At 34.9% G+C, this 24,493-nt stretch overlaps 1 protein-coding gene across 1 annotated transcript; it reads left to right on the top strand.

Moving 5' to 3' along the window:
- Positions 1-7,081: 7,081 nt before the first annotated feature.
- On the top strand, positions 7,082-24,222 carry LOC121069289 (ran GTPase-activating protein 1-like). Its single transcript, XM_040555345.1, has 3 exons — positions 7,082-7,159; positions 22,729-23,146; positions 24,122-24,222. Exons 1-3 carry the CDS (start codon positions 7,082-7,084, stop codon positions 24,145-24,147), a joined length of 522 nt encoding a protein of 173 aa, XP_040411279.1. The 3' UTR covers positions 24,148-24,222.
- Positions 24,223-24,493: the final 271 nt, after the last annotated feature.

Here is a 24,493-nt window from a genome sequence, read left to right as displayed (position 1 = left end):
GTAAATGTTTTTTAATGCAAAGTTTCACAAAGACCTTGGAGAGAATTCTTCAACGCCTGTAAGAATTCATGCGTACTGACTCCCTGTGCACTCAGGAGCCTGTGCATGCTAGAGATTGCAAGCATTTATCTGTTATTGTTAATTCCAACAGAGTCCTGACATATGGTGTCACACTTGAGGTTGCTGACACCATGTTGCCTAACTGCCAATTTTGAAGTAGTACTGTAACAGGGAAAACTGTTAATGTGCTATGAATTTGTAAAATCTCTTTACATGGATGGGATGTTATCTGACATGACTTTTTCAATGTGTTCAGCAGGATGTCTGTTCGAAGGGTGGTGGTTAACCATCATCTATGGTAAGTAGAAACAATCTTTGTAGTAATGTGTGTGGATGAAGACACCACTTCCCACCAGAATGGCAAATGGGTCAGATTTGTAAAATGAACAAAACTGACAGATCTTCACATATTGCAGGTGTTATGGCAGTTTCCAACTCTGAGGTTGTAACAGAAATGAACCAAGTTCCGAGCTGAATAACTGAAATCTCTGCTTTCCTGTATCCAGAATGGGAGAGCTGAAGTACAGTCTTGGGTAAAACCCATTTAATTCCCAGAGATGTGGATCATCATAAAACCAATTTAGCTGTGTTCAGGATTATTGAAAGAGGATCTACTCATTACAGTTTAGTGACTGTAGTGAAAAATTGAGCTAGTTCATAGCAATGTGTGGCTGACCACTTCTTCAAGAATTAGTGATCATGTGTTGGTCACACAGGTGTGATGGCATTACAGCTTACGGTGAATTGAGTGGATCCTCCACTTGGAAATCCCTGAATAACTGTATCTGGGATGGGAAAAAGACTCTCTGGCTAGTGTGAAAAAGCAACAGAAAAATAATGAAAATATAACTTCATATACACCCGTATGTTTTTATATATGCATGTTTTGCATTCAGTTCTGCTCTCAACAATATAAAAAGGATATTAAGGTCCTTAAATGCATCCAGAGGAGGGCAACAAAGCTGGTAAAAGGGCTGGAAAGCATGTCCTATGAGGTGATGTTGAGGACATTCAGGTTGTCTAGTTTGGAGAAAAGGAGGCTCAGAGGTAACCTCATTGCTCCCTACCTCTTCTTGAAGAGGGGAAGCAGAGGGAGATGCCGGTCTCCTCTCCCTGGGAAGCGATAACAGGACAGTTGGGAATTGCACAAAGCTGTGTCAGCTGAGGTTCAAACTACATATAAGGAAACATTTCTTTACCTTAAGGGCGGTCAAACACTGCAACAGGCTTCCTAGAGATGTGGTTAATGCCCCATGCCTGTCAGAGTTGAAGAGACTGAAAATGCTGTCAATAGCACACTTTAACTTTTGGTTAGCCCTGAAGTGCCAGGCAGTTGGATTAGATGATCTTTGAAGGTCCTTTCCAACTGAACAATTCTATTTTTTCAGCAGCAGTACAGTAAATTGCTTTAAGGAGCAACTAGCTATTATATTAAAGGTAGATACTACTGAGGTACGGGGTTTGGAGGTTTGCCCCCACCCCCTGCCCCACAAGGAAAACAGATAAAAATACTTTCAAGATCTTTTTTCTAAACTTGGTTTCAGTTATGTTGCATGACTATGATTTCTTTGCTTGTGTTTTGAGGAATTTGTAATCCTAGACTCAGATCTGATCTACGTCTGAACTTCCATGTGAATATTCTTGCATTATGAGCTCTTATCAAGAGACAGGTTTTGGTAAATGAATACAGAGGAAATTAAATAGTTTCAAGTTAAATTGTTGGCAGTTTCAAATTCTAAGATAAATCTTTCAGAAATTCATAAGTTCTGAAAATAAAGATATTAATATCTATTTTTCACCAAAAATGGGTTTGCAAAATCTTACTTTTAACAAAAAGGTCTTATAAACTATCATACAGTGTGCTAGTAGAGCTGTTAATTTTGAAATAATTAAGCTTAACTGCTAGTTAAGAGAAGATGTAAGACTGAATTCCTGAAAATCAAGAGACAGATGAAGGACTCTAATGCCAACTATTAGTTGAACCAAAAAGACTTCTTTCCAGAATTCAATACCTAATATACATTTATTTATTCTACACTCACCCAAAGTGTGAATGGGATAGCTTCTTCTGTGTTTGTAAGATTTTTAAGAAATTCTTGAATGCTTGAGCACTCCTACACTGTTTTGTTTTGTGTTGTTCTTGCCTATTTTTCTTAGCCTTTTTAGTGTGTTGGTGTTTTCCCTAAAACCTTCTGTCTACCCTACAGCACTTCTAGTAGCAGATTTGTTTTCATAAATCAGTTTGAGAGAAGTCAACACTCATAAAGAAAATATATGTTGATTTCTGCACCATTCTGACATCTAACGGAAAGTTAAAATAAAGGCCACAATGAAATTCTACTGCGGTTCATACCCTGCTTGTTCTGTGGATGTGCAGTTTTCCTTTCAGAACAGAATATCATTTTGATTTTAATGGCTTTTTTTTCCTTGTGAAATAAGATGGTAATGAAATGAAACACAACTAGGTTCCAGTCGTGAAATCCGTTCTCACTTTTTCATGAAGGCAAAGCTTTCACTGACGTCAGTGACAGTTTTGCCTGAGTCAGATTTGCCATATTGGGCTGATAGTGTCTGACTTAATGAATTTCAAAGAGATTTCATTTCATGATCAGACAGATCATTTTGGAGCTTCTTTCACAGCCAGTGCAAATGCTTCGTGTGATCATGGTTTTGTCATCTTTTTGTTTTTGTGATTTGTTAAAACTTTCTTTTTTTTTCATATCTCTCCCCCAGGAGATGATATTCTAACAAATGAACAGTGTTTTCATTGGAAGGTTAGTAATGAGATTGGTTTAGGAGCATTTTGAAACCGTACTGAAAGATGCGTGAGTGTTTTACTAGTGTGAGGTTTTTGTTTTTAATACAACTGAAAGGTTTTGCTGCAACATTCTTTTTTTGTAGACATTTGCATTGCTGTTTGGTAACTGAAGGAAGTCTTATTTAATTAAAGAAGAAAACTACATTTTCATCTTAAGGTTAAGATTTGTTCACAGCCTCAAAGATCAAACCAAGAGAAAGCAGGGAAGAAAGAAGAGGGAGTTTCAAAGCCCACAGCAAAGAAGGAAATAAGTGGATGGATTTTTTGTTTGGTTTTGCTTCTGTCTGTGTTTGTTCCCCATTTGCTTTGACAACAGAACTTGCTCACTGTTCAGCCTAATACGTACTAGCCTTCAACTGTTGCCATTTTTGGAAATAATGCAATCAGGGCCAACCTGAAATCAGGCTTTAGCCTGTGGGATAGTAAATGGAGAAATATATATATATATATTTTTTTTAGTATTTCTGCTACACAGAATCTGATATGATACATGTTTATTTGCATGGTTTCTTGTTTGTTTGTTTTTAATCCCACAGGCAGTTTTTTATGTATGCAACTCTTTATAAAGCTTTGCAAATGACTTTAACCTAAGGTTGCCTTTTGCTGAAGTAAGACTTCTCATTAACCATAGATCTTCAGCCGCAGGCTGCTTTACAGATTATACTGCCAACTAGTATGCAGTCCATGGCTTTTTTTGGACTTGAGCTGTAATGACCAGAACTCCCTCTTGTTCCAACATTTCCATGTGTGAACAGCACAGAAAAACAGATTTTTGTCGTTATTTAAACTGGTGGAAATGCTAATTTAATAAATGTTTTTCCTCTACTTAAATGCTTAACATGTTAATATTTTAGAAGGCGCCAGAGTTATGGTAGTCTAGTTGCTGGAACTGTCCTTTGCATGTAATAATTGGAAAAAAAATATTAACTTTTCAAAAATATTTTTGACTAGTTGCTATTAGTCTATTTTACAAAACAGTGGTAGAGTGAGGTCTATAACAGCAAACTTAGTGAACTGAACTGCGTCTTCATTTCAGATACTCAATTTTCCCCTGATAATTGAAACTTGTGCAGAAAAAGCAGGGCAGTGCTGCCATGTTAGGCAGGCTAGCTGAAATTAACTTTTTTTTTTATTATTTAAAAAAAAAAAAAGCAGAATCTGATATAACCTCATTTACTATAACCCTCTGAGTGCAACCTGTCAGCCAGTTGCTCACCCGTCATTATTATGTACTTGTCTACTTGTGTGCTGTATCCTTTGTCCAGAAGTATACTGTGAGAAATGGTATCAAAAACTGAAATCCCAAAAGATCCAATAAGCAGGGGAACATAATCAGAAATTGCCAGGTATTTCAGTTATAGAATAGCCTTTCCATTTCCCTAAGGCAGTCAGTGCTATTTATGTCATGTCCCGTGCACATCTCCCTTGGCAAAAGGATATTTGATATTCTGTCATAACTTTAGCAATGCTTCTCTGTTATGGCTTCTGTATTGGAAGAGAATCAAAAAAAAAGAAAAAAAAAAAAAGAGGAGACCTTTGCCGCCTTCTGGCCTGCTCTAAGTGGTAGTCACATTTCCCTTCAGCCTGGGAAGGGGGACAGGAGAGAATGGTGTGTACGGTGGCTGCATTAGATTAGAATTTGGGGGAGAAGGTTGTTCCACTTTATAAATATCTTCTGTTTTGAATACTGACCTAGTAATTTAAAACTAACAAAACCACCAACAGCACCTAAGGGTAGAGAGAGAAAAGCAAAGTACAGAGCTGTGGTCTGATTTTTGTGTGGTCCTGTGTGAACTCAGGTGTTGGACTCAATGGTTCTTGTGGGTCCCTTCCAACTCATTATTCTATGATTCTAGGAGATGTCTGACCTAATGGCCCTTGATTAACTCTCTTGATTTTGCGTCTAGAAAAGGAAGTGAATAGCAAAAAACAATGAGCTAAAGCAATGGCAGCACACTTCCTGCAGTAAGATGAGGAATGAAATCTCTGCTTTATAATCTTGGTGGTTATATTTTGATGGGGAATATTTTTTTGCTAAGTACCTTGGGTAACAGGAAAATGTGATATCAATATTGTAGTTTGAATGAGATATTTGTTTTTACCGTTAAGTTGATATGAAATTGTCAGACCAATCATTAAGTGATTATTGCTAATATACCAGTAATTATCTTCCACACAAGATAAAACTTATTTTTTTTCCCTTTAAATAAAACACAAAAAAATAAAGGATTATCTTTATTGTTTCTTTTTAAGCATACTCATTTTAAATATGAATTTTACTTGTGTTTTATCAGGTTTGTAATGTGCTGATTAGTGTGCTCCTTCTAAAGGGATGGAGATCTGCAGGAGGATGTTCCTTGTTCTCAGCAGTGTGATGGTGTTTAGGATATACATGACATTACTGAGATATTGGTGAGATGACCTAAAGACATAAGCACAAGTTATTCTAGAAACAGACAAGAAGTAAACCATAAGTGTCTTGCAGATATGTTTATAAATTTTTATGGAATATCTCATATTTCATGTTGCTTTAATGGAGCACAGAAGGGAACTGTGAGAAGAGTTGAAAAGAGAATCATATCTATTTTGTGTATGGTTATTAGAACTATTACTTTGAATTAAACAGAACATAATTCTAAACAAATCAATAAGTTCAGGGGTGCTAATTCCTGAAAGGAAAGTTTGTTTTGCCATGGGATTTATACAAGCAATTTTATTCATGATGAAACCCTTCATGCTGTCATTGCTTGTAGCAGTGCTCATATAAATTCTACTCTTGTGCCTACCATAGTCTGTAGTGAAGCCAAGAGAATTGTTTTCTTACCAACTCCAACCTGACCTTTCTGGCTAGGATACATATTTCCTATTGTTGATAACTGCCCCTGGAACCAACTATGGATACAATAAGTTGTGCTATAGTAAATGGGAGAGCTATAAGTGTATTTGCATTTACTTTTATTCAGATTCATCAAAATAATCTGAAGCGACTAGCAACAGCATGATGAACTTCTCTATAATGTGGGTTATTAAATGCAGCTTGTATGTCAGTCTGACAATGTCATGTTTTCTCTGTATTGCCTTTGCCCTGATTTGCTGCTACAAGGCTAGGTCAAATCTCTTACTAGAGATTTTATAGCTTGCTCCAATGAAGATTAAAAATGGAAATGTTTGCCACCAAGGCTTATCCAGCCTGATGTTGTAGATATACAGAAAGAGAAGACAATGCTATTTTAAGTTGTATCTATCTAGCTACTTAAAGATGACCCTTACAATCCATCAAAATCCAGAATGGTTTCTCAAGTCTGGTACAAGCTTCATCAGTGTAACCTATTGCAATCTTTCTGTGGTATATAGTTCAATAAAATAAATGGAGACTGTCATTTTATGCAGATACACGTAGTTGACTCCTGGCCACGTGCATAATCTACTAAATCACTTTTTTCAGGAGAGAAGATAATTTTTTTTCCCTATTCCGTGCTAGTTTGGGAAAACTCATGTAACGTCTAAAATGTACTTTTTAATTTTTCCTCATGTTTGGTCTTCCTCTTGACAAAGTTTTGATATGATACAAATTTTTAGACAAATGATGAAATACATCAAGCTATTCCTTAATCTTAACATCAAGAACTGTGCTGAGCAGCAGTATTCCACCAGTTTTTAAGCTTAAAAGAATCTTTCAGGAAAAGCGTGTGGGATTTGAGGAATGTGAGGAAGAATTAAACCTTCTAGCTGATAGCTTGGCTTAGGTTGTTTTTACTGCATTTCAAGTGTTGTGCAATACATCTTTGTGTAAATGTTGGTTTAGGTGCAACTTTATTTGACCTGATTGTGGTTCTATATCCTAGAAGTTCCAGTGGTGTGCACGAAGGCACAAGATACAGAAAACAATTGATTACTTTCAGTTTTAGTTCACTAGCAAAAAGTAAAGTTCAACAAGAAATATATAGTGTGGATGAGACATATAATGTTGTGTTGAGTCATGGCGTAATCACATTTTAATAGCTGATGCTTAATCAGTTGAATTTATTAGTTCTTTGAAATTTTAAAACTTCCTGATAAATAATTCAACATCTATAGTAAATTGAAGTTTAAATACATTTGTGTTACACAATTACAGTTCTGTCTGTCTTCTGAGTGCTCAGTGACTAGTTAACCATTTGAGAAGATATCAACTGGAAGTATGAACTTTTTAAGGCAGATCACATGACTGATATTAATATTGGACAGGAAAAGCAATTTTTGCATATAGACTTTATGAACAAGGAAGAAATTGTCTTTAAGGTAATATACCAATGGTATTATTGGTCAATTTTGTCTCATTAAAACAGATCAAATTTTAAGCCAGAAACAAACAAGAAAACCATTTATATATATATCTCCCCACCCCCAGTTAAGAATAATATCTTAAACTGCTGCCTAGTGCTGACTACAACCGTAGGAATTTGTGATAAAATTGATGGATGAATATTCAGCTTTCTAGACACCTCTGGAAGTTGAAAGTTGGAATGTCTGGGACAGCAATATATTGGGCACACAGACTTACGTACCTGGCTCACAGATGTCTCCTTTAAGGAAGGGAAGAGATGACATCTTTTATTACACACACACACTATCAGACTGCTAAACCTTGGGGAACTAGTGAGAAAAGGACAGGAGGGAACACAGAAGATAGGGGTTCTGGAAGTATTTTACCAGAATGTTTTCAGAAAGCAGTTATCCTGCTACTAAGAATTTATAGGGGGCCAGATGTATTGATTCATATTTGATACTCTGATTGTGTTCTTAGGATATACTTGAAAATAAAAGTCTTTCCCCATATTTCGGATAATCTTATCTGGTACATTAAAAACTGCTAAACCATTATTCAATTTTGTTTACGCTACTAGAACTCACAAGTTTTAATTCTACCCAGTACAAATGTATTCAAATTTTGAACTATTTATAATGATATAAAATCATAAATCATCTTGCCAAGCATAGATAAATTCAGCACAACCATTCCAGAGCTTTAAAGTGCAGTATTATATAAAATACAACACAGTTGCAAAAATCTATCTTGTTTTTATTGCCATTTTTACTCAAGTAATTCAGAATGATTCAGGTTTATTCACTGTTCTCCTGAGTGATGTCTTAGACAACCACATTCATTTCAATCACCTCTTTTTTTGAGTGGGTTCGTAAATACTACAAAAGAGCATGTTGAAATTGTTTTTGTAAGCCTTCTACTGGCTTTTATGAAGTAAACATATTTAGAGCTTACTGTTAAACACTGATACCCTGGGGTTGGGGGTGGGAGGGCTTGAGAGGAAGGATGTCTACTTTCAGTATTTTGGGAATGTAATGGCATAGTGGGTCAGATCCAAAAAGGATTTGGTCTCATCAGATTGAGCTTGTGACATGCAAAATTCACCTAGTTCTGTGAGCATCTGTTTCTACTGCTGAAATTATCAAGTGATCATAGGTAAATACACAGAAATGATTAACCTTGGAGATGAGCATCTCTGATTCTTGGTCCTTTTAGGGACCTGGGAAATAGAAAACTAGTTTTAGTTCTGTTCTATCTTTTTATTGTTTTCTTCCAACTTTATTTGTTGCTATCAGTAGCTTAATTTAGTGCAAGACTAATAGAAGTGAGTATGACAAGACTAAGGTAAATATTAGGTGTTCAAATTTACATGAGGAACCTAGATTTTCTCAGTTCTATTTGTAATCCCCATTGGATTTATTAGGCAAGTAGGAACTAGAAGGCTACTGTCAGGCAGGAGGAATAGAAAAAGTCTTCTGGCACCCAATTTCTCTTCATTTTACTTGCATAAAATAAATTTACAATGAAAACAGTAGGTCTGTTGCATATTGGGTTACAAAGAGAAAATAAGAGAAAAATTCTGACGGGCTTGTATTTGAAATGGAAAACAAGCTTCCTTTTTATTAAAACAACAAAAACAAAAACCATCAGGACACAGGAAAGTGAACTGCAGTGATGGCCTAAATCTTTTTTCTGCACCTCTGTTCTGCAGAGTATCTAATGGGGGAATACATCTTACAGCCACATAATGCTCTTTGGCAGAAGAAATGTCAGGAAAAAGAGAACAAAGTGAGAAGGTCGTAACTTCCTTTCGCTGTGTTGCTCCATGGTTTAGTAAGATGAAGGGCATTATATCCTTACGCTTTTATTTCTACTCATATTTCTTATCCACATTCCTGAATTCTTATAATATTTTTATTTCCTCTTGTATTTATATTATCATCTATATTTTGAACAAGTGTATGCATTTTTGCTGCTCTAAACACTGCTCTCTAATATGAGGTATCGTCTACTAGAAATCTGCTGTTTTCCTTGCATTTAATGGCTGTTCAGCCCTGACACGGCTTTGAATTTTATTAAATTACTACTGGTAGGGATTATTAGGAGAAAAAGCTTTTTAATTATTATTATTTTTCTATTCTGAGAGGTGGTTGGAATAACTCTTTAAGAAGACAATCAGTAAACAAGCCCAGGACCACCTGGAAGAGCAGAGGAGAGCTGCTTCCCCAGTGTCATGTTAGTTTCTATTTTCTCTTAATTTGCCACTAACATCTGATCTCTCTCCCCTTTACCCTTCTACCAACTCCACACCAAGTGTGTTCATCTTTAACTTTATTCTTTAAGTTTTGTTCTGTTCTGTGGAAACACTTGGACCAGCTTTTCCATTTGTGAGATTAATTCCTTCTTACTGCCGTGCATACATATCTGATAAAAGATCTCTCTAACCTGATATCTTTTATGATTTCCACCTGTAATTTAACAATCATTGTGGGCAAAAACATCTGTGGGCAGGCACTTGTAGTACTGGCTTTGAATTAGACCCAGCATAATTCAGGAATTTGACTTGGGATGACTCAAACTTCAAGTAACTTCAAGAATTGATATGCTATATTACTTAAATTGAAAATGCTTATGGTCTCAGTGGCATTAAACAAGTTGAATGAGTAAGTTACTTAAGGGAAAACAAGCTAGATTTCAGTATCTGCTGTTTGGTGTATGAGAGAGGTAACAGCTATTCCGGTAAGGATGTGTGTATTTGTTTTGTTTTTAATTGAACTTGCTCAAGTAAAACAACAGTTCTGGCATTTTATGGCATTGTGATGCATGTGCTGTCCTAATTAAAACTATTTTCAGCTGGCTGTAGGTATTTTACAGTTCTGCTGAAAAATATTGATGCAACCTAATTACATAGCTCTTATGTCTTAGTTATGTTCATGTGTTACTCACAAGCTAGTTAAACACATTCAACTGCAAAGCTGCCAGCACAATTTTTTGGAAAATGTAGTTAAAAAGTAAAGGCATGGGGATTTAAGTAAGGATCCTATACCCAGAATCAATTTACTTAAAGCATTTTTCATTGACTAGAAATTTGCATTATGAGCTATTTTGTAAGTTGTCAGAGCCTTACATGCAATAGTTGAAATTTCAACAATGTAATGTGTTATTTGTTGTAGAATGATGCCAAAATTTGACTCCTTGTGTCAAAACCAGAAGAATTAAAAACTACTATGAGCTCTATTACATATGTGGTAGATTATGAGCCAAGTTTAATATACAGTATTGAAATGATGAGACTAGTTTAAAAATCTAATACCGAGTTTGTCCACAATTTCAGAAGCTAGTAGGAGGACAAGGACACAAATGTAAGGTGGCTTGACTTTACTGTAGTTGGTTATACTACAAATTATATACATATACCCTGGCAGTATGTACAGGGTGATCCAATGTTAATGGGTGGATGTTCTGGTACTTGCACATAGTCTTACAAAGATAAAATTTTAACCTCAGTTCATAGCGAATACTAGGAACAAAATATGTGTGAAGTTTAACTGAAGTCTCTGCATTTATTTCTGAAATTCATCTCTGTGTATTTGGAAAATTGATCTGATTTCCATTTTTTTAGGGTCTGAGTCTTATGAGCTGAGGGTGAGCTCACAAAGGTAGTGTCAGTGAGTACTAGCTATGATTTTTCTAAACGGTTTTGTACTGTCAGAAGTTTTGAAATGAATGTTTCTACTCTTCTTTTTCTGTGGTGATTTAGTGAGCTGCTGCTTCTTAATCGTGTTGGATGATGAACATGGGGTCTGTAAACCTAGAAATAGAAAAATGTCTTAAAGGTTTTTTAATTAATACAAATTTTACACATGTGCTGGCTGTGACTGAACAAATAACTAAATAGACTTCAGAAGGAGATTAGATAGACACTACAGTGATGTATGTTGTTTGCCAGTTTAAGAAGAGGATAATTTATTCTTTCTCTTGAGCTTTAAGGCTGCTCATTTTAGCTACTTTTTTTTCCCTTTGGATAGTAACAGATTTTATTTGCCTTCTTATTTGAAACTTCAGTTGTCATAGTCTCTCTCAGTAGAACCTAATGGAAAGTATTGGTGTGAAGTATTAGTAAAACGATCTAAAAGCTTTAAGGATTTTTGTTTGTATGCATGATGGAGAAGATTAAAATTCTATATTCAAAAACACATTGTGAAACTGTTTACTTCTGGCTCAGAAAACTCATATATATGAGTAATTTAGAAATCCAAAACTTGCTTAAAGCTTTTTAGATGTTTGAATATTTAATGCTTTTTGGGCTTCTAAACCAATCTTGTTGCATTAATCCTGACTACACATATCTTAAATGAAAATTAAGAACATCCTTTAAGTGTAAAGATTTCAGTATCTCTTTTTCTAGGCTGTTTTATTATGTTTTGAAGGGGAAGGAGCAGTAGACTTCCAAACAACTTGTTCTTTTGCCTTATCTGGAACGTATATGCAACAATGATGTCCCAAGAGAAAAGCCTGCCTTGCCTTGCTGTTAAGTAGTCTGGGTTGGGAGACTGCAGTTAACAATACAAAAAGAAAAGCTAAGTCTTTCTCTCCTTACCCTGTGAAATACTTAGAAGCATAAATTCTTTTGGATTTTGTTTTTATGTCAACCTACAAGGTAGTCTGAGTTGGTTAAATTTTGCTTTTTTGTATAGTTTTTATTCTTTGAAATTATTGATACAAAATGATTATTTTTTTCAGTCTGAGAATACAAGGAATTTGGAAAAACATCAGTAAAATTGGTGAACAACTCATTAGATATGGTACCTTTTTATTCTGCATGTAAGAGGTACTATGATGCAGAGTGAGCCCTCTAGAAGAGTGTAGCATAGAGAAAAGCGTTCTACTCAAGTTGAACCTGTAAGTTCTTAGCAAATGTGTTTTCAGTGTTTCTGCAGAATTCAAAGTCTGATTCAGGGATTTTGAGATAGATTTCTCTATTCATTTCTCAAAGGAACCGCTGGAACAATGAATAATATCACGTTTTTCCCTTTCTGAAAATGAGTAGGAATGATGACAGGAAATGGAAAGGGAATGAGTATGAGGATATTAATGAGGAGCAGCTGTAGGCCTCAGGTTATTATGAAGTTAAACCTAGAGAACAACAGCAAAAAGAGCTGAAAGACTCTGAGGTTATGGGAGGTAGAGTAACCTAGAAGGAACTTGAGTAGGACCAGAAAGGAAAGAAATGATGAAGAAGTATGTGGCTGCTGGCAATAGACAACAGCTGGAGCACCCAGAGGAGGTTGACAGAAGGTGCTGCAGGGGTAGCAGCAGCAGCAGGAGAAGCTCAAGGGCACTGAAAACACAAGGAGCCAAGCTATTTGTGACTTGTCTAGATCTACAAACAAGTGGAAGAATGAAAACCAAATAATACTGTGAATGGGTATTTGGTATGAGCTCCTTGACTTGTCATACAGCCATTAAGACATTTATTTTTTGTTTACCAAGGAATGCCTATGGTTTTTAAGGCAAACAGCCATTATGGTAAGTCTTTGCAAACGATTTGATTCAGATTTGTAGTGTTCTGAATACAGTGTGAGCAATGCAGCATTGATTAGAGAGAAATTAATTTCAGTAAGTCTTGGCCTGTTTCACTATATTTTTGGACACATTATGGATACTAATATGCAAGAATTACATTTCATAAGTTCTGTGGCTAGAGAACTATCTATATTTATAATACATCATAGATGAGTTAATCCAATATATTTAATATTTTTGTCAGTGTCCGTAGAAATTTTTAGAAAAAAGGCAGTAAATTATTGACTTTAATATTATTACACCCATATAAATATATAAATATAAATTACACCCACGAAATAATACCAGAGTCTGGAATAATAGTGGCAGAATTATAAGGTGCTGTTAGCTTTCTTTTTGGATTACAACATCCACATAATATCTACAGAAACCATCTCATTATGTGACTTGGTTAATGCAGCTTCCAAAAGTAGGAAAAGCATAGTAGTGTTTTTTTAAAGGTTTTATTTAAAACAAAAAACTTGTAACATGAGTCTGCTAAATAAAAACGGTACAACAGTAGTGTAATCATATTTAGTAGCTGCTTTTTCACTTGAGTCTTCTTGAACAGAATCTGAATATATTGAATAGGACAAAAGGAATATAAAAATCTTTAATAATGTAGAAGGCTACCTTTTTTTAACTAGATTGTGATCGAAAAGATGACATAGTGAAGAAAAATATGAAAATCTTAGTATACAACATTTTATTCTAACTTATTTAATAACATTTAGAAAGAAAGTAGCTTGACATCTTTACAAAATGTTCCTTTTTAAAATATCATGAATGCACTGGTTGGAAGGTCATAAGATTTCAAAACCAACCCTTGTTATATTTCCTTGGAATATGTTATTTTTTGAGTTTAGTAACATTCTTTTGTACTTGTGGCTTTTTTGTGATGTTTATGTGGAAGACCACAGAATCACATGAAATACAGTTTGTGGATGTCTGACATCTGTGATTAGAGAAAGTTGTAGTTCACCATGCATTTTTGTGTGATTTTTTTTTTGTTGTTGTTGTTTTGTTTTTGGTGGTAGCTCTCCGATATCTTTCTAGAAATTGGCATTCAAGTTGGAACAATTGCTTCATTACACTTCAACTGTTTTCATTCATCTTTCATAAATACTTCAGAACTAAATTTACATTGTGTGGTCAATTTAAATACTGCTGTTACTTTATGGTGATCTATGAAAATCTTAGATGAACCTAAAGTCCAATAGTTTTTTCCTCTAATCAGTGTTTGAATGTGGCCTTAGAACAGATCCATGCTATATGCAAATAGCTTGAGTAGGATAGCTGTTACCTCGGCCTTCGTTTCCTTATCTTAATATTGGTGTCCAAGAATTGCTGCCTTCCAACAGATGAGATGATTATTTGAAGTGTTAAAAGAACATCACTATGTTTTAACTTGAATTTTTAGTTCTTCTTTGCCTATAACAGCATATATTCTCTTCAGAAGTCTTATACCTGCATGTACCCTTCTCTAGAACTCACTTAGCTCATATATTGCATATTTTAAAATAAGATGATTTCCTGCTTTCCATCAGTCAGCAGTTATGAATTGTCATGTTGATTTGCTGGAGTGTTCCTGGATTTTTGGACTGTGATGTTCTCATTGTAGCATGCCCCATAAACTCAGGCCTCCTCAGGAAGCCCTTTGAAAGTTTATAATGGAAACATATCTGTTTTATCAGAAGATTGTTGAAATTGGATGTTTCCAGCTTATATATAAAAACAAAAGCGCACTCACACACACACACACACACACACAAAGCAATAGACATGACCTAAAAAGTTTTTTTTTTTTTCCTCCCAGATCATAACTTCTGATTTAACCACAGTTACAAGTGAAGAGACCACCCCCAAGTACTTGTAGCTGAGATTCAGTAGTTCCCGTTCTGCAGGAGATCCAAGCTGATCCAATCTGCAAAACAGATTAAAAGTAGAACCTGCTGTAGTTAATCTTATAAATAATAATTGATATGAGCTTTTACTAACACAAAGTGAAGATTGTGGGGTTTTTCCCTAGTATTATTCAAATGACATTACAGTTTTTGTCTACCTATGAGCACTACCTGTGAGGTTGCAAAAGGTAAAAAATGGATGAAGAAAGAAATCTTTGATGGACATATAGAATATCAAGTCATAGTATCTTTACAATGATATGGACATGTTATTAGTATTGTTGGCCTCCAGTGAAATTGGTTGCTGTTTAAATCAGGGGATGATAATATTCAGTCCTTTTCTGAGGTATTTCCTTAGATTGTCTCAAAGGATGCATTTCAGAGATGACCACAGATTAAAGACTAGAGTTGAAGAGATCTCATTGCAGTAGAAAATTGCTCATATACATGTTAGAACTAAGTTCAGACTTGAGAGTCAAGCTGCCTGTTCTTGTTTCATTTCCACTGAGACTCTAAGTAAATATTTGCTTGTTTTCTAGGTTTTTGTTTTTTTAATTTCACTTTAGAAGAAGCTGTGTTCTATTTTTGGGGGACAATATGAATTGGGGACTGGATATCCGTTTTCCATGCTGTAGTTTTTTTTTTTGTTTTTAACTAAAATCATGGCTAATTCAACTAATTCAGGAAGCTTAGACAGGGAGGAAGGCTTTATAATTGTTTAAGTTCAACATCTAAAGAATCAAAAACATCAGCCAAAGTTGTTTAATGGCAAAAACTTTTACTGCAGATTTTGAGGGACTAAAATAAAGCAACACTTTCCCCAAAAATGCATCATATGAAGATCAAAAATAAAATACATAAATGCTGGCCAATTTTCTTTATTAATTATGATAGTAGTTGTTAAGCACTCAGGATGTGTTTCAAATTCTTGTCTCTTGGGTTTATGTTGTGCAAATACCCAAGGAATTGTCCTAATTATCAAGCTGTCAAGTATTCTGAGTCTAACCTCTCCCAGTCTTGTTTTCCTCTCCTTAATCCTGTTGTAATCTTCAGTAAATTCTGCAAAATTAGAGAAATGTGAAGAGAGAATGACTGCATACTGTTATTTCTCCTTTTCTAAAACATGTAGCATTTTTCTTCACATGAAGTAAAGATACCTGTGCAAAACTGGGAGATCCTCTGTTATAGTTTCTGAAAAACAAATGATCTGTGTACATGTTCCTTTCTCTATTTGGTATTAATTTTGCAGGCCATATATCTTTTTATTTAAAAACTTTATTCTTGGAGACTGTTTTTATTCTGGATTTACTGAGCTCTACTCTCTTTGAAGACCCTACTACTTGTATACCCTTCCTCCTTTGGTCTCCCTGACTCTCCCCCCCCACCCTGCTTCAAACCTAACCTATTTGGCTCTTTACTTTGAATTTTTACACACTGTTCTCTTAGAATTCTGCAGCTCATTGGTTTTGCATCTCTTGTTTATACCATCTAGTTGCAGAGGAGTATTTCTCTCAAAGGTGCCATCCATTTCTCTTCATGCTACTGTGAGATAATAAATTCATATTACCTTAGGCAAGTATAGTCTTTCTCAATATCATTTCAAGTGGAAACAATGTCTTAAAATAGACTGATGTGATAAAGGGAGAGTTTCCTATCATATGACAGCAACTATTAAAATAACGTTGTTATATAACATATATACCACTGAGCCTTTTGTTGTAATGGATCTGCCTAGCACCATCACGCTACTGCTCTGACAATCCCACAAAATCTTAGTCAAAATGAGGTTACCCTGATGTACATAGCCCTAACCTGAAGTCTGATAATGAAATCTCTTGTTTAGGTTTGGAAATCAGACTAAAATAGCTCAATCTTATGTAGGTTAGCCTTTATAAGCTAATAAATATAATTTTTTACTGCCTACCACAATTAAAAGTTGGAGATGTAGTCATTAACAAACACCTTAACAAAGGAGGTGTATTACAATAGCAGCTAGAGGGGAAATCAGTTTGGTTTTGTTTTTTTCTCATCTGAAAACGAAATGAGAGAAGAGTTTTCTTACATCAGCATTAGAACCATTGGCAGTTAAAGGACAGGATCTTTGTGTTCACCTCTGTGCACATATCCCCTCCTTCCCCCCCCCCCCCCCCCCCCCCCCCCCCCAATACACACACACACTAATGACAAATTGCAGCTACGAGCAGGACAGACAGAATACCAGTCAGGGCAAGCTCTCGTGTGTTGTAAACAATATACTTGTAATTTCTAGTGTGGCTGGATGAAAGATACCTTACAGGCACAAAAGGTCTAGTAAATATTCAAGTGTTTTAAGGAGAGAATCTACACACACACAAGCTTCTGATGCATAAGACACCATTCACAGGAAGCAAAATGATTAAAACACAAGTGCAGCTATGCAGTGTGCTTTTGCATAGCGCAAAACTGATAAGGTCATGTTTTACATAGAAGCTGAGATTTTATCTGGAGGTGCTGGCAACTATCTGGACAGGTTTCAGCTAGTTGCCAGCTCCTCTGTGTTATAAAGTCGGTCCCACTATTTGGACAAAGCTTGAGGTATCAATTTAGTTATGTTAGAGGCTGCAGTTAAGCAGAGTGGTATAATGATTCATTTTTTATATCTCTCTCCAGTTGTGTAGGAGAATTGCAACAACAGATTTTTTATGATAGTGTGCCTACTGTGAACATACCATCATGCTAAAAATATTGATTGTCTGAACAAAATAGATACATGGCTGTAATTAACAACTGTACTCACTTTATTCTTCCTTAAAAACATACAAAAGTACTGTTGAATAGCTTTTTTTTTTTAATTTTTCTGTCTACTCCTTTCACATAGTCCAGATAAATTCTTGAAGTTTATATAGTGTTGTTAACAGAAGTTCTGTCATCACCAGAAAGGTTTTTCTTTTTAAACTCCCACATGGAAATTGTAACGGAGCCAATTGCTGCTCAGATAAAAGAAATCTAACGTTATTTTTCCTTGGTAATAATTACTTTTGAATGTTGTCAAATTTTGGTCTCCTTTCTCTGCTGATTTGGATTGTTCTATTGATGAAGCTTTATTAAAAATAAAAAATAAAAAATCTTGAAATTAGGAAGATAAAATGTCCAAAGTACTGGATCAATTGTTAATTTCATGGCTCAGTGATTATTTCAAAATATATACTGGTTGGCTTAGCTACATCTATAGACTAATATTGACTTTTTTTCTGAAACTTTTTTTTTTTTAGTATAACAGTAAAAATTTTTACTCTTTCAGGAGGGTGACTTGAAACATTAAGTTAAAGCATTTTTATTTTTACTATGATGACAATGAAGGTGCTTTTCATTTTATAAAACATCTAATTTTGTTTCTTATTGTTTGCAATAATTTCTTCCTGGAACTACAGAATCAAGTTCTCTCCATCTCTGCATTTAAACCAATGGAAACTTGCAGGATTAAAAAGCTTCTGTTGCTGTTAGTTACCATGTTGTTGCTACTCTGAGCCTTTAATGCCTCCATTCAACAAAGCCTGTAAGCACTTCCATACCTTCTAAATGCAAGAGCTTTTCTGAGATCAGTGGGAATAATATCCAATGTAGATGCCCTAGTGAAAACATTTTTGTGAAGAAAAAGTTTGGAAGAATCATAAGGATGAAGCCTGCACTAAAAGACATTTTCACTCCATTGTCGTTTCAAAATCTAACTGCAATACATTTAAATCATATTCTCTGTAAAAGAGACAGCAGATACTTCAGCTAGCTTTGGGGAAATCTCATCTTATTCATAGAACATTTTTATTTTATGAAACTGTTAAGATATAGATTTTCTAGTCTGTAGAGAAACAATACTGTATCTTAGAATATCTGAGTTGGAAGGGACCCACAAGAATCATCAAGTCCAACTCCAGGGTATCTAGGAGTCTCATGAAAATAGTTTTTTGTTTTCAGCATGTTTATGTATGATGGAGGGGGAGAACTGACCTATAAGTAGTCTATAGAAATTAGCAGTTGCTCAGACTCTTATGTTCAAAAGTACAGATTATGTTGACATCAAGCAGTTAACAACTTAGACAAAAGGTGCACCTTGTACAGGAAGTTAGCCCATAAATCAATAGAGCTTTTATAAAGGGGAAGGAAGGGGTCCAGAAAGAGGAGGATGGTTACTATATTCCATAATATTAACATTTAACTAATTCTTAAATTCCACTGAAGTGGAACAGAAAGAAGGTAGTGTCTGTGCTTGTGCTTTTCAGCTGTGTTAGCTAAGATACTTAGAGCACAGTAGGTGGTATCCTTCCTACCTTATAAAAGGAGAGCTCAGTAGGTACGTGGGACTACTCCAGTTATGCAAAACATTGAATTGGAGTAAAGCAGCTAGCAATATACAGAGATGACATAAACCAAAATTAAAATCAAAGCTACTGAATATGTTTAAACCAAGGCTAAATCATAGAGGCTTCCCTTAAATCAAGCTAACCTTCTGTATGTTTTCTCTGATGAAGCCTCAATAGATGCCGTCTTCCTTTATGCTTCTTGCATCGTGTTACTTAATCTACTCCACTAAGTAGTCTCTAATATAAGTTTCATAGACTTTTCCCTTTTAAAGCAGCATCTAAAACTTTTTTCCTTCCCTTAAACTCTTTTCATTTAAAAGCATTGTTTCATTCACTTAGAGATGCTTTTTTAGTGGACAAATATCCTCTCCTATACTTAATGACTCTTTGCTTCGCTGATGATACAGCTTTTGCTTTTTACTTTCCTCTTCACTTATGTACTTCCTTGATGTTTTTTGTATCTTTGTTTCTAAAAAAAAAATAAAATATATATATAAATAAAAAATCTTATGGCATACCTTCTCTGTTACCATCAGTGAGTAGATTTGATATAAATCTTGCCTCTATAGAGATCACCAGTAGAGTAAAATATACAAAGCAAAGTTGTGGATTCTTGATCTCTTGTTTTCAGGAAACATAGGGTTAATGTACAAAAGGAAAGAATTAGACAAATACAAGTCCCTGTATTCAATACAGGGTAAAATGAGGTTTAATGGGTTGTTATATGCAGGTCATAACTCTACACAATCTGATGGCTGTCCCGTGAAGCTAATAACATTTTCCAGCAGGGAAAAAAATGTGAAAACAGCCATGGTAGCGAGGACAATAACTAAAACTTTTTAAAATTAAGAATATAATAAGCACTTCTGTTCTAATCTCTCAAATGTATGTCTTTTTAGATCTGACAGTTCTAAAACATATGGTCTCAATATCAGACATTGTACTTGTGAACTAACACTCAGCTAACTGCCAGGTGTGAAACTAGCAAAGTACTAAAGCATGCCTAACTTTGTGAAAGATGTAAATTATGATGAAGCGACAATTGATTTTAAATATCGCTGCTCATAATTGTTCATAATTGCATTTTGACTTATCTTCTACTTTGTATTATGTAAAATTTTGAGGACAACAATACAGTCTAGAACATGTTAGTATAATTTTTATGTATTGGATGAAGATGTTGATTTTTTTTCTGCTTATTTGTAAAGAGGCTCAGATCAATCCGTTTCATCATTACAAGGGTTGAGTTCCTATTTTTATGCTTCGCAGAGTGGAATGCTTAAGATGTGTGAGGGAGTAAGTAACATTTACCACGTGGAAATGCTTTCAATGGCACAAATGTAGATACTTACAGAATTGAGTTTATAATCTAAGGGCATTTGATATCTGAAATCTGTCTCTTGAAATGAGATGCAATTACATTCAGTGAAATTTAGGTGAATAATTTAAGCTTCAGATTAGCTGGTTTGTTAGTTTGTGCTTAGATGCTTAGGTTTGAGATGGCCATGGTATAGGTGCCATGTGTCATCTCTTACCCTAAATTTATTGGTTATTCAGATATTACAACTTTTATTAGCATTGCCTGTAAAACTAGAAATATGATTCAGGTTAAGATTAGCACCAAAGAAAATATTTACTTTAAGTTATGGTTATGTGAAGAAATTATAACCTCAGATTTTCAATGTGTTTCTTAACTTCACTACAGCTTTTAGCTATTTTTTTAAACTTGGTGGTAGAATAAGCTGAAACTCCTGATGTGGGGAGGTATTTATGGAAAAATAGGAAAATAGGTTGAATATCCTGAAATGTGACTAGTTGAATGACAGTAACAGAACTCATGGAAGAATATGTTTAATATCTGGTGCTAATGATGAGTTAGTGTCATTAATGAGACAAGTGCAGATTTCATGGTGGAGCACTTAGAGAAGCTTCTTTCTGCCAGGGAGCTCTTGCAACAGCTTGCTTTCTCACCTTCTCATTAGTAACTAGCAACAAAGTATTTGCTAGATGTGGTATGAGAGGGGAAGGCAATTAATACAGAAAATGGAAAATAGTCTAATCTTTAAGAAAATAAAAGTGTTTTGTTTACTTCTTTTCTTGTATGCTCCTTAATGTTTGAACTTTCAGCACTGGAAATCTCATGCTGGCTTGGGTATTTCTGTGTTGGTAATTAAACAACGTCTTCTGAACTTTTCTGTGTAGCTTCACATAGGAAATTAACTGATCTTAAAGCTAAAACTTGAGTCTTGCCATTTGATATTCAAGGTTTGCTGTAGTATACGTACATAGTAGGATACAAATATAGTAGGAAAATGTTGCCTGAGACAAACCCTGAAATTAATGGCCATGTCCAACCAAGTTGTTTACAGGCTGTGGCTGAAGAAGATAAAGTTGTTTAAGAATCACAGTGAGAAAAAGCACTTTGTATACCTCTGCAGTTGAAATACTCTCTAGAAAGAGAAGGGGACTGGGGAGGGGGGAACAAACACCCTAAAGCAGATTAACCTTGTGCTGTTACAATAACTTCCTACACAGATGGCAGAAGTGTCTTTTTTTCCTTGGGTGCTTAAACTGACTCTTCTCCTTAGACCACCCTTTTCAAAACCAAAGGGGTATAAAAGGGTACAGTTTTGCAAAATTAAATTGATTGCAATTCAAGACTGGAAGAAACACAGCATGCCTTTAATTTGCACTTCCACTCAATGTGTGAGTTACATTCCTAATTTTCATTGTCCATTGATGTTCTTTTAGTAAGCTTGGTGCAGCAAAAGCATTAGTTCTTTCACTCATTTTTCATTCTGCAGACTCAGTCCTTACTGCTATTGTAAGTTTAACAGTTATTTATTTGGTAGTATCTCCACTAGTTTGCTTACGTCAGTTTTGTGATCAAATAGTTCCGTCAACTGATTAATTCAATAGATGAGAATACTTGGTTGCATTTCAAATATTTCCATGATAGTGAAAATTAATGCTGTCTTGCTTCTAGTGCATTTTTATTTAGGTTACACTTGGAAAAGTTGCAGTGTTCCCTGCCACGTACTCAGTCTTTAAATTTGCCTGTCCCAGTGACATGAAAACATATTCCATTACTTTATTACATATCTGGTTTCATTATCTTGTCTAGTCCAGCTATCTGGTTTAACATATTCAAGTAACTATTTTGAAGACTCTATATATAGGAAGCTATTTTATTGCACAGGGAATCTTCATGTTTACATTCTAGAGCTTTTGTTTTTATTGAGTTTTTATTGTCTTTCAAAGCACTCAGCTTTTTGTATATTTTTATGCAGATGAAGACCTCTTTCTCCATCTAAGTTTTGGTCCAAAGGATCTATTTTGCTAGCTGTTTTTTATGTTCCACATCTTTTTTTTTTTTTTCTGCAAAGACTTTTTAAACCTCTATTAAACTTTACATATAATGTGAAAGGATCTTTTATCCTAAAAAAAAAAAAAAAAAAAAGCTTTGTAAGTCTTTGAATTAAGCATTAACCCCTTTGTTTAATTTACAAATTTTTGGTGCTTAGGAATTAGTTCTATTTAATTATATTATTAGATCCTAGAAATAAACACTGGAATATTATTTACTACCCTTTGTATGTTGGATCATGAAAGAAAATTTCAAAATATTAAAAGTATTTTATTGCTATGATATGGAAAAAAAATATGATTGTAGAATAGAAATTTTCATAAAAAAATCATTCTTTGCTAACTTATTTAAGCAAGAAACTGACTGATTAGGCTGAGTGGAGTTCTTCATATCTAGCAATTAAACAAAAAACAAATGATGAGGAGGGTGCTGTTGCTATTGCAGATGCTGTTAAAGAAGGGCTTCATAAATTAAAGGAACTGAATTTGTCCTTCTGTGAGATCAAACGAGATGCTGCTCTGACTGTTGATGAAGCTATTGAAGATAAGGCAGAGTTGGAGAAGTTGGATCTCAATGGTAACTGCCTGGGAGAAGAGGGATGTGGGCAACTGCAGGAGATCCTTGAAGGCTTCAATATGGCAGCTGTGCTGGGATCTTTGAGTGATGATGAAGGGGAAGAGGAGGATGAGGAAGAGGATAAAGAAGAGGAGGAGGAGGAGGAAGAGGAGGAAGAACAGCAACAGCTTAAAGAGAGAGGGCAGGGAGAACAGGTCAATAATACTTATAATGGTACGTAGTGCTTGAAGAAAATTTAATGCTGTCTGACAAAAGAAAATCTGTTTACTCTTCAGGAACTTGGTCTTACAGTACTTAATTATTTAAAGTTAGTATCAGAGTCCATGGCAGTCTTTTTTCGAGTAGACTGCAAGAACAACTTTACAGACTGTAACACAGTACAAGCATAAGAGCTAAATTTTCAATGCAACATTAACATGATTTTAGCAGTTTGCTTTTTATTTTGATTTTCAAGAGTTCCTCTGTGGAAAATGTAGGTATTGTTGATCTTCTAAGCCAATTTTTAGTTTTAAGAGTGTTTCTCCCAATTCATGTGTACCCTGTTTTCTCTCCCTCATTTAAATTAGCTGACTCTGGCTCTGTCTCATCGCTCCTCTTGGTGCTTAAGTCTCTGAAACTATTAAAATATGTTTGGGAAATGCAACCTGGTAGTTCCTTCTAGACCTACTGTCACCAACACTTATAAATGAGGCTCTAGGGGTTGCTATTAGAGAATTTTCTTTGCAGGCTTTAAAGCAAAGTGTCATCTTCACAGCCTAGGGTTTCAAGTCCTGACTGCCATGGGGGGGGAAAAAAAAAAAGGAATCTGTGAAAAAGCTTTTGGAGATGTCATTTGAAGACAAAATTCAACTTGCTTCTTTAAAACACTTTTTTTTTAATGTTATGTATATTTAAAGAAAAAAAATGACATTGTTCTAAAAAAGTAAACTTTAAAATGTTCTGTAAAATATGAATTTTTCTTTTTAATATCAAAATTAAAGTGTGCATAATAGATGTAGTAATTTTCTTAGTAAGCATTTATTTCTGTATTTCTGATCCATAAACAGAATACTCATTTATTGTCTGTCAATGTTGAAGAGATTAGAAGCATCATTCGGTTGGGGGGGTGGGGGTGGGGGGGGAGGAGGCTACTGCTCAGAAAAAATGTGATTAGTAAGAACTGTTGCCTTTGCATTTCTTCCTTTACAGCTGGAGATGACACTAAACAATGCTAAGTTTCATAACTGGCAAAGTATGAAAATAAACTTTACAGAAATCAACTTGTTCTACATATAAATAAAATCCATAATAGTGTGAGCTCTCCATTGTCATCTTCTCAAAGCTTCTAAGCACTGGTAGTACCCTGTATTAGAAAAGTAGCCTCAGCTCCAGATTCCTGAAAAGCAATTTCAGGTAGAATAACTCACAACTTTGGAGTTACCCTAATTACCACTATGTGAGAAAAAATTCTCAAAAATTTGAAATCTTACAGAAGTTTAATTTACAATTGATTATTTCTTGTCTGCTAATCTGCAGAAAAATTTTACTTTGTCCTTGAAAACAATATCTCAAATGCTTTAA

Source organism: Cygnus olor, chromosome 4 (assembly GCF_009769625.2).
Source record: "Cygnus olor isolate bCygOlo1 chromosome 4, bCygOlo1.pri.v2, whole genome shotgun sequence".
Classification (NCBI taxonomy): Eukaryota; Metazoa; Chordata; class Aves; order Anseriformes; family Anatidae; genus Cygnus; species Cygnus olor.
The sequence above is the reverse complement of the archived record's forward strand: the minus strand, read 5'-3'. Positions and strand labels throughout refer to the sequence as shown.

What these genes read in the sequence shown, in the direction of transcription:
- LOC121069289 (XM_040555345.1), top strand. Translation starts at nt 7,082, where the DNA reads ATGACTGATATTAATATTGGACAGGAAAAGCAATTTTTGCATATAGAC. An exon ending in AGGAAGAAATTGTCTTTAAG is followed by an intron (nt 7,160 to 22,728) that starts GTAATATACCAA and finishes CTGACTGATTAG; the next exon opens with GCTGAGTGGAGTTCTTCATA. An exon ending in GGTCAATAATACTTATAATG is followed by an intron (nt 23,147 to 24,121) that starts GTACGTAGTGCT and finishes CTTCCTTTACAG; the next exon opens with CTGGAGATGACACTAAACAA.